The sequence below is a fragment of the Cololabis saira genome, chromosome 22 (assembly GCF_033807715.1).
Source record: "Cololabis saira isolate AMF1-May2022 chromosome 22, fColSai1.1, whole genome shotgun sequence".
Classification (NCBI taxonomy): Eukaryota; Metazoa; Chordata; class Actinopteri; order Beloniformes; family Belonidae; genus Cololabis; species Cololabis saira.
In genome coordinates, this window is record NC_084608.1 from 3844290 (window position 1) to 3862439 (window position 18150).

Consider the following 18150-nt stretch of genomic DNA (forward strand, 5'->3'; position numbering starts at 1 on the left):
TAAAATCATCATCTACCACCAAAAACACAGGACAGCATCCACCTTTTTTTATTTTATTTGATTTTTTTATTGAAACATAGATACAAACAAACAAGGCACATAATAGTCGTATCAGAATTGATTTGATTTGATTTGATTTGATTTATTTTATTTTTGTACATGTAAAAAAAAGAAAGAAACAACACTTCATGAGAAGTTTAAGGAAACAAAACAACAAAACAAAGAATTTCATCCTTTAAAACTTGCTATCTTGATTTACATGTGCCAAAAAAGGAGTAGGAAGAAGTGTAAACTTATTTAGTCCTACCCCCATTCACTGATCATTTAACCTGTATTTATAAATATTCACACACTGTACTCACACTGCTAAATAACATTATTATTATTATTATTACTATTATTATTATTATTATTATTATTATTATTATTATTATTATTATTATATACTGTAATTATACTCACACACATACTTATACATGCATACATACATACACATAGTTGAATATATCTATATATTTGTACACACATGCCCATATAAATATTTATATAAATGTACTTATTTACACTATACTGTATCTATGTATAGATCTACTTACACACATAATCACACCACACATATATATATGTATACCCATACATACGCATACACCCATACATACCTACAGTACATATATGTATATATATATATATATAGAAATACAAACTTTTGCCTTGGGTTGAGCAACATCAGTATTACAAAATATACACTGAAAATCTAATTATTACGACGGAGTATTAGATTAAAAAAAAAAGGAAATTACGAGAATAAAGTCATAATAATATGAGAATAAAGTCATAATGTTTCGAGAATAAACTTGTAATATTACGAGAATAAAGTTGTAATATTTTGAGAATAAAGTCGTAATATTACGAGAATTAAGTCAAAATATTAAATATATTATAAATATATAACTATAACTTCATAAGATGCTCAATATTCCTCATTTTAACACAGGGAGAAGATGCTCTTCCTGTTAGAGTTCTCATAAATAGAACTTTATTCTCATAATATTACGACTTTATTCTCATAAATTACAACTTTATTCTCATAATATTACAACTTTATTCTCATAAATGATGACTTTATTCTTGTAATGTTACGACTTTATTCTCGTAATATTACGACTTTATTCTCGTAATATTACGACTTTATTATCGTAATATTACGACTTTATTTTAATACGACTTTATTTTCACAAGATTATGACTTTACTCTCGTAATTTTACGACGTTATTCTCATTATATTATGACTTCATTCTCGTAATTTCCAAATTTTTTTGTCTTAGTTTGGCCCTAATACTCCGTCGTAAATTATTGTACAACATCAAATAAAAAAAATTAAAAAAAAACTCACAAGGGCCATCTCATATTAAATCATATCTTTCAAGTAAAGAAAACAGTTTGAGGGCTTTCTTTTCTTTAACAAGACTCAAGGACTTACTCAAGAGCTTTGGCTCATTTCTCCAATGGGTCAAACACGGTTCGGTCTTAAAATATCTACATTTGTGAATGAAGAACTTTCCCAATAACACCAAATTATTAAGGACAAAGTCCAAATTCTTGTCTTCAACAAAAACACCAACTAGAAAATTTCAGGAAATTTTTATATGGGCATGCCCTACAGCCCATTCGTCCCCTCTTGCTGCTTTGGTTTGGGGCTGTATTGGTTGTGTTCAGGGTGGTTCTATGTCAGTTTGAGGTGTTTACGGTTGTATTGCATTCATTCCTGTGCTCCTCATAGTTATTAATGGGGCGCGCTTTTTGGCGTCTAGCGTCGCCACGGTAACGCTTTTGACTGAGAAAAGTAATGCCCATCGATGCACGATGGAGACGTATCTAATGATCTAACGTCACAGCTTAATGAAATTTGAATATGTTGAAGTCCACCACGTGCCGAGTCGGGAAACATTTGTACGATGTCTCTACAATAACCTGTCGCCTAGCAACAAGCGTCCAAAGTCAAATGGAATTTTTTTTTAATTGAAAGTTAAATATCGCAAAAACCCTAATACGTAGCATGATGAAGTTGTACGGTCCTTTAGTGCCAATCAGGCCGAGTGTTTGTAAATTTGAACGATGTCTCTACGATAAAATTTGGTCGAGCAATAAGCGTCCGAATTTTCGCCCTTTTTTTGGTTTTTGGCATCTAGCGTTGCCACGGTAACAGTTTTGACTGAGAAAAGTAATGCCCATCGAGGCACGATGTAGAAGCATCTAACGATGTATGCCATGCATGGGTGCACGTTGCGGTTCGGGCCGTATTAACGGACGAAAAAAGCATGCGGAATAAGAAAAGGGAAACCTTCCTGTATACCATTATATCACCTTCATTTTCATGTTTTTTCTCGTTTTTTCGGGTGTGTTTTATTTTTTGGGGATTTTTTTTTTTCCACATCAGAGCGGGGTCATGCTGTACACCCGCTGGTGCACAGTGGGACTTTTGCGACTTTAGCTTGTTAGCAAAATGCTAGCAACATTGCCCTTTGGGCCATTCTGGACGATTGCAATATGGTCATGCCACTACTTGGCATGCCCATAAATAAAACTGTCTTCACTGTTAAATGTAGCTCAATGTCCTTGGACTGTAGCCAGCTCTGCATCTCACTCCAGAAATATTGCACTGAATCACAATGAAAGAAAAGATGTTGCAAAGTTTCAATTTCCCTTTCACAAAAAAACACAATTATTTGACAGCATCCACCTAGGGTTGCCACCTTTCAGAAATAGAAATAAGGGACGCCCCGATTTCAGCAGCACAGGCACAAAAATAAAGGGACACCCCCAAAACTTCTAAACTGCTTAGAAATGTATTTATTTAATATGAAAAAACAAAATGCTTTGATTTAAAGTTTAAAGTGCTTTGATAGCATTGAACTTGCATGACTGTACAGACAGACAACCCATCTATATTTTACAAAAAAAAGCAATTACAATTGTAAACTTGGCTGACTATCTTGCATCGACTAACCCACTTTTCATTCAAAACAATACACTTCAATTGCAAGATACAGGACTGTCTCAGAAAATACGAATATTGTGATAAAGTTCTTTATTTTCTGTAATGCAATTAAAAAAACAAAAATGTCATACATTCTGGATTCATTACAAATCAACTGAAATATTGCAAGCCTTTTATTATTTTAATATTGCTGATCATGGTGTAGCAGGTATATAATAGTGTGTATATATATGCATTCCATCAAAAATCCCTCACTCCATATTATTTTATTTTCAGTCTTATTTTGTTAATTTTATCTTATTTTGGTGGGGTCTTCACAACCGCGGTGACGTCATCCACCTGCTTTCGCGCGGTTTCTCGCTCTCTTGCTTTTGACAACGGAGAGAGAAGTAAGTGGATTATTTTCCACCTGTTCATATTTTGTTTTATAAGTGTCTTTATAAGTGTCTTTAAGTGTTACAAACGGGGGAGTATTGTTGTAGTCTGAAGTTTTGTTGTTATATGTTTCTTTGGTGAGCAGTTTTGGTGTTTTGGGGGATTCTTTTAATCTTTTCTTTTAATTGGGTTAATTTGTCGGAGGCTTGTTTTGATGGCATTGTGGGGACCCCCCCACTCTGCTCTACGCTCTGACACACACACACACACACACACATACTCACAAACCACTCCATTTGTTGACCCGTGTTTCCCCTCATTGCAGCTGGCGTCGAGGCTCTAGTGTCCGAGCAAACACTAAAGCCTAGTTTTTTTCAACGTTTATTTCAGGTATGTTTCTGTTGCTCCCACGTTTGTTGTATTTTAATTTATTCTTTTATTAACTTTATATAAAATATGTTATTCAGCTAGTCTTGTGTTTATTGTGAAGTGTGTTATATGTATTTGTATTATATATTTTCTGTTTGAATTCGTCATGTACTGTAGTCTAAGTGTGGCTGCAGCTCTTGCTTTTGACAACGGAGAGAGAACTGGCGTCGAGGCTCTAGTGTCCGAGCAAACACTAAAGCCTAGTTTTTTTCAACGTTTATTTCAGGTTTATTTCTGAAATAAACTGGCTGAACAACATTGCCGAGTCCCTGTGTCCGTCCATCCATCCATCAGAACACAACGCAGAGCCCAAACCGGCTACATTGGTGCCGTGACGACCCGGATGCATCAAGATCAACGCCAGCTTGGTCGCCAGGGGTCAGCCAACAACAACGTTAAAGTTCTTTTAAGAAGGTTATATTGAAGTAACTTTGTCACAGTGACAAGGGCATTTGGGAAGGATTTGGTTATTGTATGATCCTATATTTTTTTTCTGGAAATGGAAAAGTATAACTAAAAAAAAAAAAAAGAAAAAAAAAGAAATGTAAAGTGTCACGTGAAAGAAAAAGACAACTGAAAATTACTTTCTTTGTTATTGTGAAAAATCAGTATATACATATATTTTTTTTTCTTTTTTTTTGCATTGATGAGTTATTTGGAAGAAAACAAGAAAATGGATTACAATGCTGTAAATGGGGAATCGGCTCATATTATTGGTTCTGGTTCTGGGAGGGGGGCCCAACTATTTAACACTCCGATTTCTGGTTTGGGGAGGGGCGTCCGGCTGTTTAACTCTTTAGGGAGGGGGTCACAGCTATTTAACTCTCCAGTTACTGGTCTTGGAAGGGGGGCGCAGCTGTTTAATTCCCCAGATGTAAGACCAGAGGTGAGGTCACCAGCACCCAGATCCACCCATCCAGTTAGTGTTCCAGACAATGTAGGTTCCCCAGTGTTCACTTCCACTCATCTACCTAGCCGTCCACTCATTACACACATGCCCACTGAAACTCTGTCAGTCATCCCAGATGTGAGTAGCCCAGCTTTGAGTAGTCTCATCACACAGATTGCCCTAGAAGTAGGACATTCTATATCAGCTCAGTTAAAGGGGAAGAGTCAGACAAGTGAAGACAGTCAGGTACGGGTTCAGAACCCAGGTACAGGCCAGTCACTTGTTGATTCCACACTTAATCTGACTGGTGTGAAGTTAGTCATGCAGTCTGATGTGAGAGAGCCTCCAGTGTACAGAGGAGATGGGTCTGACAAGCTTACGGTGCATGAGTGGGAGGAGCTCATGGACACCTACTTGAGGAAAAGGGGCATACAGCTAGGAGAGCAGCATCAGGAAATGTTGTCTAGATTGATGGGCAAAGCCAAAGACATCGTAAAAATAACACTCCGTAGCAATCCTTCACTGAAACCTCATGAGAACCCGAAGGTTATCATTGACATACTGAAACAGCATTTCAGTGGTGTGTCATGGTCCAGTATGCCTCTTGCAGACTTCTATAGCACCGTGCCTGTGGTAGGAGAGAACCCAGTTGAGTACTGGATCCGCCTTAACAAGGCTGTTGATGCAGCTGAGGAAGGTCTGAGCAGACAAGGGCGACATATTGATGATCCCTGTCGAGAGGTGACTATGATGTTTGTCAAGTATTGTCCTGATCCTTCCCTTGCTGCAGTGCTGCGGTTCAAAGCGCCAGAGAAATGGACTGCTGGTGAAATACAGGAGCACGTTGACCGTTATCAGATCGAGACGGGAGAACGACTGACCACCAGACCACACCGTCCTGGCCCGGTGAGGCCTGTCACCGCTCATGCTCAAGCACCCGTGTCTGAGGAGACATCAATGCCCAGCCAGCCTGTGATGCCACCTGTCCAGGCTGAAGCGAGTGTCACATCTGCTCCTCAGTTCGATGATAATTGTCTCAGGACTCTGATTGGCCTCCTTGATCGCACACTCATTCAGAACAGCCAGGCAATGGCTCAAGGTAACCAGCCGATCTATAGACAGCACCAGTCTGACCAGTCACAGAGGAGACACTGTAGAGTCTGCAAGTCTGTGGAACACTCGACTCTGGCACACTGCATGCGGGACCGCCTATGTTTGTCTTGTTTCAAGTCAGGCCATATCAAGAGAGACTGTTCGAGTTACACCAACGGACGGAAGGACCAAGCCGCACAGCCACCTCGAGAGCAGAAGCCTTTAAACTAACTGGCCCGCATTGGAAGAGGGGAAGTGTGGGTGAGGACAAACAAACCCTCAGAAGTGACAGTGAAATTGAACAGTGTTATGTGAAAGTGTGCAGTACAGCACCGGCCGGTGTGAAAGTAATAGCACAGAAGACACAGAGAATTGAGCCATACGACGAGCTATTCTATGCTCCAGTCAATGTAAATAATACATTCCAGATGCGAGGGATGCTTGACTCAGGTTCCATGGCCTGTACTCTCAGTGAAGAAGCAGAGAAAAGAATGCTGAGTGAGAAAGTATTGTCAGAACGGAGACCTATGACTCAGGAAGTGGTCTTAGTGGGCTGTGGAGGAAAACTCACTAAACCAAAGTGCTTGTACGAGGTTGAACTGAAGGTGTATGGAGAGAGCTGCATCGTTCCAGTCCTTGTGGTGCCAGGCCAGCGAGATGATCTTATTATCGGCACAAACGTCATCAAGTTTCTCATGCACAAGTTGAAGAACAGTGATGATTACTGGCGCCTCATCTCCGTCTGCAGCCTTTCTTCGTCCCCAGAGTGTGAACAGTTTTTAGACGTCATGGCTAATACATCCCGTTGGAGGGGTGAGGAGCTACCGGACAAAATTGGCACAGTCAAGCTCAAACAATCAGTCACTCTTCTAGCGATGCAAGAACACCTTGTTTGGGGTAAGCTGCCCAACAATACTCCAATGTCACCAGGAAGCACTGTGATGGTGGAACCGACCTCATCCAAGTCCATGCCACGTAACATCATGGTTGGTCGTATCGTGACACCTCTGTGGGGTGATAGGTGGATCCCCATGAAGGTCACCAATCTGTCTGATAGACCAGTTACGTTGAAGAGGAACTGTAAGCTGGCGGATGTGTCCCCCTGTCTGGCTGTGGAGGATTTTGAGCTGCTCCAAGGCTCTAGTCAGGTTGACAAGACTGTTCCAGCCAAGTGTCAAACATCAACCAGTCCTTCTGATCTCGAGCAGAGGCTGCGGGATGTTGGCCTCGACAACCTTGACATACAACACTGTCTCACCACTCAAACAGGGAAGGAGAAGTTAGTCCAGCTGCTTGAGCGCTACAATGATGTGTTCTCCAAGCATGAGATGGACTGCGGTGAGGCAAAAGGCTTCGTCCACCGCATTCGATTGACTGACGAACACCCGTTCCGCCTTCCTTACCGAAGAGTACCCCCTGCTCACTACCAGAAACTACGTCAAGTCTTGACGGACATGGAGGAGCAAGGGATAATCCGGAAGTCTGTGAGCGAGTATGCCTCACCGCTGGTGATGGTTTGGAAAAAGGATGGAAACCTGAGGATCTGCACCGATTTCCGGTGGTTGAATGCAAGGACACTCAAGGACGCCCATCCCCTTCCACACCAGTCAGACTGCTTGGCCGCCTTGGGAGGAAACGCCTACTTCAGCACGATGGACTTGACGTCCGGCTTTTACAACATCCCCATGGCCGAAGAGGACAAAAAATACACAGCCTTTACCACACCGCTGGGTCTGCATGAGTATAATAGGATGCCGCAGGGGCTATGCAATAGTCCAGCCTCCTTTATGCGCATGATGCTGAGTATATTCGGGGATCTGAACTTCAGCAGTTTGCTATGTTATTTGGACGATTTGCTTGTTTTTGCGTCAACTGAAGACGAAGCACTGCAGAGGTTAGAGGTCGTCTTCCAACGTTTGCGAGACCACAACCTAAAATTGAGTCCCAAGAAGTGTCACCTGATGCGATCGTCTGTCAAGTTCCTGGGTCACATCATAGATGGCAGTGGTGTGGCTGTGGATCCTGCAAAGGTGGAAGTAATATCCAAGATGTCTAAGTCTGATCTAATGGAAGATGATGGGTGTACACCCTCAGTGCGGAGGATCAAGTCCTATTTAGGCATGGTGTTCTTTTACCAACATTTCGTCCCTAATTGCTCTTCCATCGCCAAGCCTCTCTTTGCTCTGACTGCTGGTCAAAAGAGAAGAGGAAAGAAGAAAGTCAATGTGAAGGCAGGGACGTTCAGGAAACTCAAACCTGATGACTGGACTCCGGAGTGTGACATCGCCTTTGTCAGTCTTAAAGACAGTCTGCTGAACTGTGTGGTCCTTGCACACCCCGACTTCTCACGTCCCCTGATTCTGTCTACCGATGCTTCCTTGGACGGACTCGGAGCAGTGTTGTCACAAATACCAGCTGGTGAAAGCAAAGCACGACCCATAGCATTCGCAAGCAAGACACTGAGCAGCTCTCAGAAAAATTATCCAGCTCATCGACTTGAGTTCTTGGCGCTGAAGTGGAGTGTCCGTGACAAATTCAGCCATTGGCTGAAGGGCAATTCCTTCACAGTGTGGACGGACAACAATCCACTCACGTACATAATGACCAAGCCCAAACTCGACGCCTGTGAGCAACGATGGGTAGCAAAGCTTGCTCCTTATACATTCAGTCTGAAGCACATTGCCGGAACCAAGAACGTGGTGGCTGACGCCCTCAGTCGTGATCCGTTTGCCAAGCCAGTTGGGCATAGACTTGTCTCGGAGTCCTACAACAATCTGCTTGCGGAGTCTGATGAAGTTGGAGTGAATGGAGTTCAGGATGTCTTCCGTCTGAAAGTCCAGTGTCAACAAACTAAGAAGGCAAAACGGGGCGCTGCAGCTCAGTCCCGTTGTCCCCAGCCCCTGTGTAAAGACATTGTGAAAGCTATAATTGGTTCTCATAGTCATTGGGACGCAGCTGTGGAGTCCAGGGCGACAGAACTAATTCAGTCCGTGCAACACCTGGTTCCATGTGGGCAAGATCTGCTTCCTGCTTTCTCGCTGGAAGAGCTCCGACAAAGCCAAGAGCTTGACCCTAGCATATCCAAAGTCATGCCTTTTCTAGATCGACAGAGGAGACCCTCAAGGCGAGAGAAAAACTGTTTGGACAGAGGTGCCCTGGCGCTTATCAAACAGTGGGAGAGACTCAAGGTTGTCGATGGGGTGCTTTACAGGACTGTTAAGGACCCCTTGAGTAAACACAAGAGACACCAGTTCGTCTTGCCCCAGAATCTGATTGGAAAGGCCTTGAGTGGTGTGCATGACTTTGCCGGACATCAAGGGCAGGCAAGAACGATCCACCTTGCAAGACAGCGCTTCTTTTGGCCCGGAATGGAGCATCAGATCAAAGACTACGTGAAGTGCTGTCAGAGGTGCATCCTGGCCAAGACACCAGAACCTTCTGCCAGAGCTCCGCTTGAGAGTATCAGGACTTCCGCTCCTATGGAACTAGTGTGCTTGGATTTCTGGAGTGCGGAGGATAACAAGCAACGTTCAGTGGATGTTCTCGTCCTGACAGATCATTTTACTAAGTTGGCCCACGCCTTTCCCTGCACCAACCAACAGGCGAAGCAGGTTGCTAAGAAGTTATGGGATAACGTCTTCTGTGTGTATGGATTTCCAGGACGAATTCACACAGACCAGGGAACCAATTTTGAGAGTGATCTGGTTGCAGAACTGCTCAAACTGTCGGGAGTCTCCAAGTCACACACTACAGCGTATCACCCCATGGGGAACGGAGGAACTGAAAGATTTAACAGGACTCTGGGAAGTATGCTCCGTTCTCTGCCACTGAGGGAGAAAGCCAAGTGGCCCCAGCAGATACAGACCCTGACGTTTGCATACAATGCCACGGTGCATGAGACAACTGGGTATGCGCCCTTCCACCTGATGTTTGGTCGGGTTCCAAGGCTTCCCATCGATGTGATGTTCAAACAGGTCCTGCACGACCCTGTGGTTGTTGACTACGGCAGCTATGTGACAACACTTATGTCCCACCTTCGCGAGGCAGCGGATATTGCCCAAAGACATGCCATCAAGGAGCAAGACAAGCAGGCCAGGGGTTACAATCGAAGGGTCAAGGGGACTTGTTTGAATGTGGGAGACAGGGTGCTTCTCGCCAACAAAGGCGAGAGGGGCAAGAAGAAACTCGCAGACAAGTGGGAACCGACAGTCTATACTGTCGTGGGCTGCAATCCACAGACTCATATCTACAAGCTGGAGGATAGCGATGGAAGGACAAGGGTGGTGCATCGCAACCTTCTCCTGGATATCAGTTTCCTGCCTGTGACGTCTGCTGAAGGGGGTCCATCAGATACCGAGGATGGTTTTGATGATTCCGAGGACGAGTCTCAAATGGAAGATACCGTCGACTCTTTGGAGGAGGAGGATTCAGGAGATAGGACGAGCGCATGGGTCCTCAGTGGAGCAGAAGATGTCAGTCACCAGTCTGATTCAGAGGTAGATGAGTCTGATAGGAACACAGAGCCAGACCAGTCAGTTGCCCCAGATGCAGCATCGGTGATTGACGCCAGTAGTGTCCAGTCATTCAGACCAGTTACAGTGCCGGCAGTTTATATGTCAGATACAGTGTCGAGTGTTCACACAGCCCATGCCCCTACAGTTATTCCTGGCGCCTTACCCAGAGTTGAGGAAGAACGGGGTCGAGTCAGTCAGGGACCCACGCAACCAGACATGCAGGGTGTGGTCAGGACACGTGCTGGGAGGGTTGTTAGAAAAGTCGACCGGTTGATAGAAACAATGGTTCAGGAACCTCTTAGCATGGGGGGGTTTGCCTATTCGTTTCGTTAGGGTTCATAGCTTGCTTCCACTCTGTTCTAGAGGGGTTGTTTTGTTTATGTTTTGGTTTTAAAGAGAGGTTCGCCCTCTTTTTTCACTTTTTTTTTTTTTTTGTCGTTGTGCTATGGTGTACTTCCTGAATGTACTCACCAGTTTGGTTTGGGACTCAGGTAGGCCGGGTGGTTTGGTGTACGCGGCACCAGACATTTCTAGGAGAAACTGGGGTTTGGCCGACCTTTTGTTTTCTCTGGGCCTGTTTACCGGGCAGCTCTTAGCTGAATGTGAAGATTAGATCTTTGTGTGTACCCGTGCCAGTTTTTTTTCGTGATGTTGGTTGTCCCTATCTGTTATGATATGTCCTGTCAGTCACTCAGGATTTTGGTGGAATTCAGGAGGGGTGAATGTAGCAGGTATATAATAGTGTGTATATATATGCATTCCATCAAAAATCCCTCACTCCATATTATTTTATTTTCAGTCTTATTTTGTTAATTTTATCTTATTTTGGTGGGGTCTTCACAACCGCGGTGACGTCATCCACCTGCTTTCGCGCGGTTTCTCGCTCTCTTGCTTTTGACAACGGAGAGAGAAGTAAGTGGATTATTTTCCACCTGTTCATATTTTGTTTTATAAGTGTCTTTATAAGTGTCTTTAAGTGTTACAAACGGGGGAGTATTGTTGTAGTCTGAAGTTTTGTTGTTATATGTTTCTTTGGTGAGCAGTTTTGGTGTTTTGGGGGATTCTTTTAATCTTTTCTTTTAATTGGGTTAATTTGTCGGAGGCTTGTTTTGATGGCATTGTGGGGACCCCCCCACTCTGCTCTACGCTCTGACACACACACACACACACACACATACTCACAAACCACTCCATTTGTTGACCCGTGTTTCCCCTCATTGCAGCTGGCGTCGAGGCTCTAGTGTCCGAGCAAACACTAAAGCCTAGTTTTTTTCAACGTTTATTTCAGGTATGTTTCTGTTGCTCCCACGTTTGTTGTATTTTAATTTATTCTTTTATTAACTTTATATAAAATATGTTATTCAGCTAGTCTTGTGTTTATTGTGAAGTGTGTTATATGTATTTGTATTATATATTTTCTGTTTGAATTCGTCATGTACTGTAGTCTAAGTGTGGCTGCAGCTCTTGCTTTTGACAACGGAGAGAGAACTGGCGTCGAGGCTCTAGTGTCCGAGCAAACACTAAAGCCTAGTTTTTTTCAACGTTTATTTCAGGTTTATTTCTGAAATAAACTGGCTGAACAACATTGCCGAGTCCCTGTGTCCGTCCATCCATCCATCAGAACACAACGCAGAGCCCAAACCGGCTACAATGGCTTACAGTTTAAGATTAAGATTCCCAGAATATTCAAATTTTTTGAGATAGGATATTTGAGTTTTCTTAAGCTGTAAGCCATGATCAGCAATATTAAAATAATAAAAGGCTTGCAATATTTCAGTTAATTTGTAATGAATCCAGAATGGATGACATTTTTGCATTACAGAAAATAAAAGACTTTATCACAATATTCTAATTTTCTGAGACAGTCCTGTATAATTAATCTGAACACCACTGTAATAATATACAAGGCTTATAACAATTTACCTCTGGGCTACTTCAAGCCAAGAAATGGCAAACATGAGCTCAGGGGAACAGCAATGTTTGACACAACAGCAGTAAGAACAAATACAAAGGGCAGATGTTTATCCGTTTTAGGAGTAAAACTGTGGAACTCATTAGACAACGACCTTAAACTAGCAAACTCAATAAAAGCATACAAGATATTATTCAAAGCAAAGGTAATGGACACATACATGTATATAGAAGCACAATAAGCAAACAAAGAAGAATGTACACATGTATGAGATGAAATGACAACCTAAATTGGTTTTGTCGGTTTCCTTAGCATCTTTTCACTTTCTGTTTTCAGAGCCATCATTATTATTATTATTATTATTATTATTATTATTATTATTATTATTATTATTTTTATTATTATTATTATTATTATTATTATTATTATTATTATTATTATTATTATTACTATTATACTTTATTTGTTCTTTTTGTATATTCTATTCTGTTAAAAGGTGGGCAAGATCAGCTTTATGCTTCAAGCCCAGACCTTTTCGGTCAAAATAATCACAATGTTGACCAGGGATAAACCTGTGTTATCTTGTTTGTTGATTTTTATGCTTGTGATTGACCAAAATAAATATTAACTAACTAACAGGCAACCATACTAGCAACTGAAATATCCTCCTATGCTTGTACGTCCACATCAGCCCAGATGTAGAATATACAGGTGAAGGTCGGAACATTAGAATATGGTGTAAAAGTTAATTTATATTCAACTTAAAAGGTGAAACTCATATATTACCTAGGCTCATTACATGCAAAGCGAGATATGTTAAACCTTTATTTGTTATAATTTTGATGATTAATTCTTTATTGATTTCATAAAATATTCTAATTTTTTGAGATTTTTTATTTGGGGTTTTCATAAACTGTGAGCCATAATCACCAAAATTATAACAAATAAAGGCTTGAAATATTTCACTTTGAGGGTGGGTGGCTCCATAGGAAACCCTGCAATTTTTTTTTTTTTTTTTCAAAAAAAGAAGGCAAGTGATGGTCCAATGTTGCCCCGGCAACAGAGAGAGTCGGGCTGTTAACGAGGATATTAACGAGGCTGTTATTAACGAGGCTGTTATCCACTGATGGTTTAATTATGCAAGTTCATCTTAAGGTAAGATATCAAATCACCCTACCCTCTTATAAATCTGTTTAAGGGAAATATTTGACTTTTTTTACTCTCTCTCTTTCTCTCTTCTGCTCCCTCCCTCTCCTTTTTGCATTTAGACACTAACTGTTTTAAGTTAAACTGGGATGTCTCTGTGATATAGTTGCACTGACATAGTGAATAAAGTGAACTGAATTAGTTAAATTGCGTTTGTTAGATACGCTTTTTCTGCTCTCTAACTGCCGCTTGCTGTCCGTGGTGCAGAAAACGGATGCGTATTATTGCGTAAAGGTGCATTGACTGAATTGATCAACTCGTTGTTAAAGTGTAGAATTCATAGTTAGCAGGATGTGAGTGAGACTGCATTTAAAAAAGTTCAAATTTTCTTGACCACACAGATCAGCTACATAGACTTCTGGGACTCGTAACCTTGCCATGCCAGACCTTTGACTGAATTGACGCCACTGGCTCCATCATGATTCATTTTTATTGCTGCTTCTGTTCACCTGCACATTGAAACTCAAAGTTTACTTGACCCTTGCTCTCAGGCTTCACAGCCCATTAAAAGTCAAACATTTACTACATCTAGTGTCCCAACGTGCACTCAGTTGTTAACACTCTGACGGTAAAGTGACTCATCTTGGGAGGTTTCCTGAGCCACGTTCCAAGACCTCCACCCTGCAGAGTGGAGCTGAACCGCTGCACCTCTGGTACCGTGCAGCAGCATCTTCCAAGCAGAACATGTTCCTGCAGCGGCTCCTGCACCCAAGACGGCTCCATTTAACTCAGATTCAACTGTTTTAATTCACTTATTTCATCTTTATTTACTAGGAAAAGAGGATTGTGGAGATTTAAAGCCTCTTTTCTGAGTGAAGTCTGGCCAGAACTAGAGCAGTGAAATCATTAAAGTCACATTTAAATATCAGAAATATGATCTGTTGTGAACATGAACTCTGTGCTTGTCAAATCCTGGAATGAAGACTGAAGAAAACACTTTGTTAGAACATCAGAAGTTTTATTTCTTACTAAATATCCAGATTGTGAAACATGAAACATCCTCAACAGATTGAGTCATCAACAACATGTGATCTGCAGATCTAGTTTGGTCCTGCAGCTGCAGCGATGACTACCGGCCCCGACACACTAGTTTACACCAACTACAGGCTTTACTGAACTGTTTGCTGCGTTGCTGCTGTCACTAACATTTCTGGAAACATTTACTTTGTTCTCATGTCTGGAAAATAGTTTTATCTTGAGAAAACCAGAACCTTTGATTTGCTAATGAAGGAGGAAACGAGTGTGAATGCAGACGTGATATCAGAGATGAAGAAGGTCTGGTGTGTCATCTGTTGGAGTCCATGAAGTGGAAGAAAAGAGAAATACAACCCAGAAACACATCCAAACTTACAGTTAACATCAATTACAACACAGCTTATTTCTATGTTTTTATAATGAAATAAAATATGTTAATATTATTAATATTTCCCAGGTGAAACTACACAAGAACAACTTCCAAAAGAGGAAATAACAACAAAACATCAACTTATAGAACAAAAACGTCCCTCCATCCATTAGAGTTTGAGACGATCGTCTCTGAGAAGAAAAGAAAATCAATAAAAACATGAAGAGGAAACACGATTATCTTCATGACTTATTTGGGTTTACAGAACTCAGCTGATTCACCAGGAAGGGGGTAAATAAACACTCCGAAGAGCGGGGAACCAAACGTGACTCCAGCGTGGAGCGGCTGAGTGAAGGAGGTCTGGACTCTGTGGAGGAGGGTCATGGTTCCAGAGACGCTGTAGAAGGACAGAACTCCTGCTCTGTGATCCAGGTAAACTCCTATTGTGGAGCTCAGAGGACCTGAGATGGAGGTTCTGATGTTGTTGTACCAAAATACATATCTGTCTGAGGAACAACGTAGTGACCAAGATTTGTCATTTCTTCCAAATAAACTTTCCTTCCACCCCCCTGATCTGCTGATATTCTTGTATGAAACTGCTACACGAACTCCACCTGCATTCTTCTCCACCTCCCAGTAATGACGTCCAGTCAGACTCTCTCTACTCAGGACCTGAGGAACATTAGTGAATCTGTCTGGATGATCAGAATAAGACTGAAGTTTGTTCATGCCTGTCACCGTTCTGTTCTCCTTTGACAGTAACAGCCGTGTGTTTACTGTGTTTGGATCCAGAGTGATTTCACATGAATACTTCAAGAATCCAGCTCTGCTCGTTGGTTCTGGTTCTGGTTCTGGTTCTGACAGTAAAACATCCACCTCAGTAACGGCCAGTGAGACGTTTGTCCACGTGTCTCTCAGGATGTCCTGTAGTCGACCTCTGACCTCTGACACAGATGCTGTCACATCCTGAAAGTACCTGAGAGGACGGATGCTGATGCTGGAGGAGTGTGTGAGAGGACGGATGCTGATGCTGGAGGAGTGTGTGGACTCACTGAGTGGTGACAGTGAGGGCCAGCTGTGGAGGAACTGGTTGTGGTCATCCGTCTCTGAGAGCTGCTTCATCTCAGCCTCTTTCCTCTTCAGGTCACTGATCTCCTGCTGCAGCTTCTCCTCCAGCTCTCTGACTCTCCTCACTTCAGTTTCCTGCTGGGATCTGATCTGCTGCTTCACCTCAGAGCTTCTCTTCTGGAGGAGAGAGATCAGCTCAGTGAAGATCTCCTCACTTTCCTCCACTGTTTCATCAGCAGACTGATTGATGGCCTCCACCTCCTGCTGAAGCAGCTTCACATCTTTCTCTCTGTCCTGGATCTCCTGCTGGATTTGTTGTCGACTCACCTCCATCTCTCTCTGCCTCTCCGTCCTTTCTGCTGCAGATGTGACTGTGTCGTGGCCTTTATGTTCATCCACGGAGCAGAGATAACAGATACACTTCTGATCAGTACGACAGAACATCTTCATTACCTCGTCATGACGGGGGCAGATGTTGTCCTGCAGGTTCTTGGAGGGATCCACCAGCTTGTGTTTCTTTAATGGAGCCACATCATGATGAGGTTGAAGGTGTTTCTCACAGTAAGAGGCCAGACAGACCAAACAGGACTTGACAGCTTTCAGTTTTCTCCCAGAGCAGAAATCACAGGCCACATCTTCAGGTCCAGCATAGCAGTGATCAGCAGGAGCAGCTTGGAGTCCCGTCTTCGTCATCTGCTCCACTAAAGCTGCTAACATGGTGTTTTTCACCAGCTCAGGTTTCTGTGTGAAAGTCCTTCTACACTGAGGACAGCTGGGGGGTTTCTTATCTCCTTCATCCCAGAAGGATTTAATACAGTTCATACAGTAATTGTGTCCACAGGGAATAGCCACCGGATCCTTTAAAACCTCCAAACAGATGGAACAAGAAAAGGTTTCCTGGTCCAGCTGATCTCCTTTCTGCGCCATTTCTCCTCTCGGTAACTGAGACTGAGACAGTTCAACTTCCTCAAAGCTGAAACTAGTCTGAGCTCTGATCTACAAATCAGGTGTGCAGAGAACGAAGGCTGTCAGCTCTCAGTGTTCAGCTCGTGTTGTTCAGACCCATCTTATAGCTGCAGGTCTGCAGGGGAGGGAACCAGGAAACCTGCTCAGACTGGATCTGCCGGTTTATGAGGCTCAGAGTCCAGCAGGATAAGATGTCTGAGATAAAAAAACCCTTGACCTCTTTCAGAACAGGAAACGTTCCTGTTTCAAACTACTATCAGTGTCACGTTCCAGGTTTCCTGGTTGTTTTAACGAGGGGTGAAAGTAGATTAAAGTTCTTGCTGGTTCTACGACCCCAACCTTCACCTTGTTCTCCTCCCACCACCAGCTTCTTTATCCCTGAACACGCATTCAACTTTTTAATGCCTGTATGGTGTAGAAATTAGAGACACTTGACACTGTGTAGCAGGGGCGCCGGATTCATTTCAGAAGTGCGGGGGCCAAAAAGTGTGTGTGTGCGTGCGTGCGTGCGTGCGTGCGTGCGTGCGTGCGTGCGTGCGTGTGTGGCGGTAGATAGACCTCACTTAACTTCTGTGAAGTAACTATAGCTTGTTTGCACCACAGGGTGGCGGTATAACAGATCTTAATAGAGACAGAAATGACTTTTCAGTGTCCTCTCCGCCGTCGTCCAGTCCAGCACCGCGGACAGCGCCGTGCTGCAACGCGGCGCTGTCCGCGGTGCTGAAGGGTACCTTGTTGCAGAGAAACCCTGGTAACACTTTACAATAAAGTACACAAAATTTAGAGTAGGCTAGTTATAGGCATAAAATAATAATAATAAGCTTTATTATTTAAAAAAATCCTTAGTAAAGTAAGGAAATTTCACTAACAAAAAAGTAAAAACTAATGGCTTTTCACTGAATTATGATTTTTCTTATGTTTACGAATGTCTTTCTCCCGCCGGGTCTGCTCTAGCTAGAAACAGGCGTGTTAAGGCCCCGGTAGGTTTGTGATTGGCCGGCACACACATGCTCTCATTACCCCCGAATGGCAAGCACACAGAGAGAGAGGGCCGGTAAAAACGGGTTTTTGACCATATGCCCGATGGCCAGTACACCACTACTCAGTAGTCAAGGTTATTAAGCTTAACGGTTCAAATAGACTTACTGTAAACAAAGTACAGCAACACACGTCACAGAATTGAAGCAATTTTATTGGCTATGATGTACACTGTATGCATTTTATTTTGTGCTCTTCCCGCCAGTCTCCGTTCCTGTGGCGGTCCCGCCAGTCTCTGTTTTGGAGGTGGTCCCGCTGGTCTCTGTTCCCCTTCCTGAGGCGATCCTGGATGGATCTGCCTAGCCCCGGACCGACCA

The 18150-nt window shown here is 42.8% G+C and overlaps 2 protein-coding genes across 2 annotated transcripts; one reads left to right on the forward strand and one right to left on the reverse strand.

The window, feature by feature from the left end:
* The first annotated feature begins 9245 nt into the window (after positions 1-9245).
* LOC133423270 (uncharacterized) lies at positions 9246-11937 on the forward strand. Its single transcript, XM_061713432.1, has 2 exons — positions 9246-11210; positions 11522-11937. Exon 1 carries the CDS (start codon positions 9264-9266, stop codon positions 10629-10631), a length of 1368 nt encoding a protein of 455 aa, XP_061569416.1. The 5' UTR covers positions 9246-9263; the 3' UTR covers positions 10632-11210; positions 11522-11937.
* Positions 11938-14370: 2433 nt separating this feature from the next.
* Positions 14371-16854, reverse strand: LOC133423537 (tripartite motif-containing protein 16-like). Its single transcript, XM_061713747.1, has one exon. The coding sequence runs from the start codon at positions 16754-16756 to the stop codon at positions 15011-15013; it is 1746 nt and encodes a 581-aa protein (XP_061569731.1). The 5' UTR covers positions 16757-16854; the 3' UTR covers positions 14371-15010.
* Between the last annotated feature and the right edge of the window lie 1296 nt (positions 16855-18150).

Coding starts and splice junctions, on each gene's coding strand:
- LOC133423270 (XM_061713432.1), top strand. CDS start 9,264: ATGGAACTAGTGTGCTTGGATTTCTGGAGTGCGGAGGATAACAAGCAA.
- LOC133423537 (XM_061713747.1), bottom strand. CDS start 16,756: ATGGCGCAGAAAGGAGATCAGCTGGACCAGGAAACCTTTTCTTGTTCC.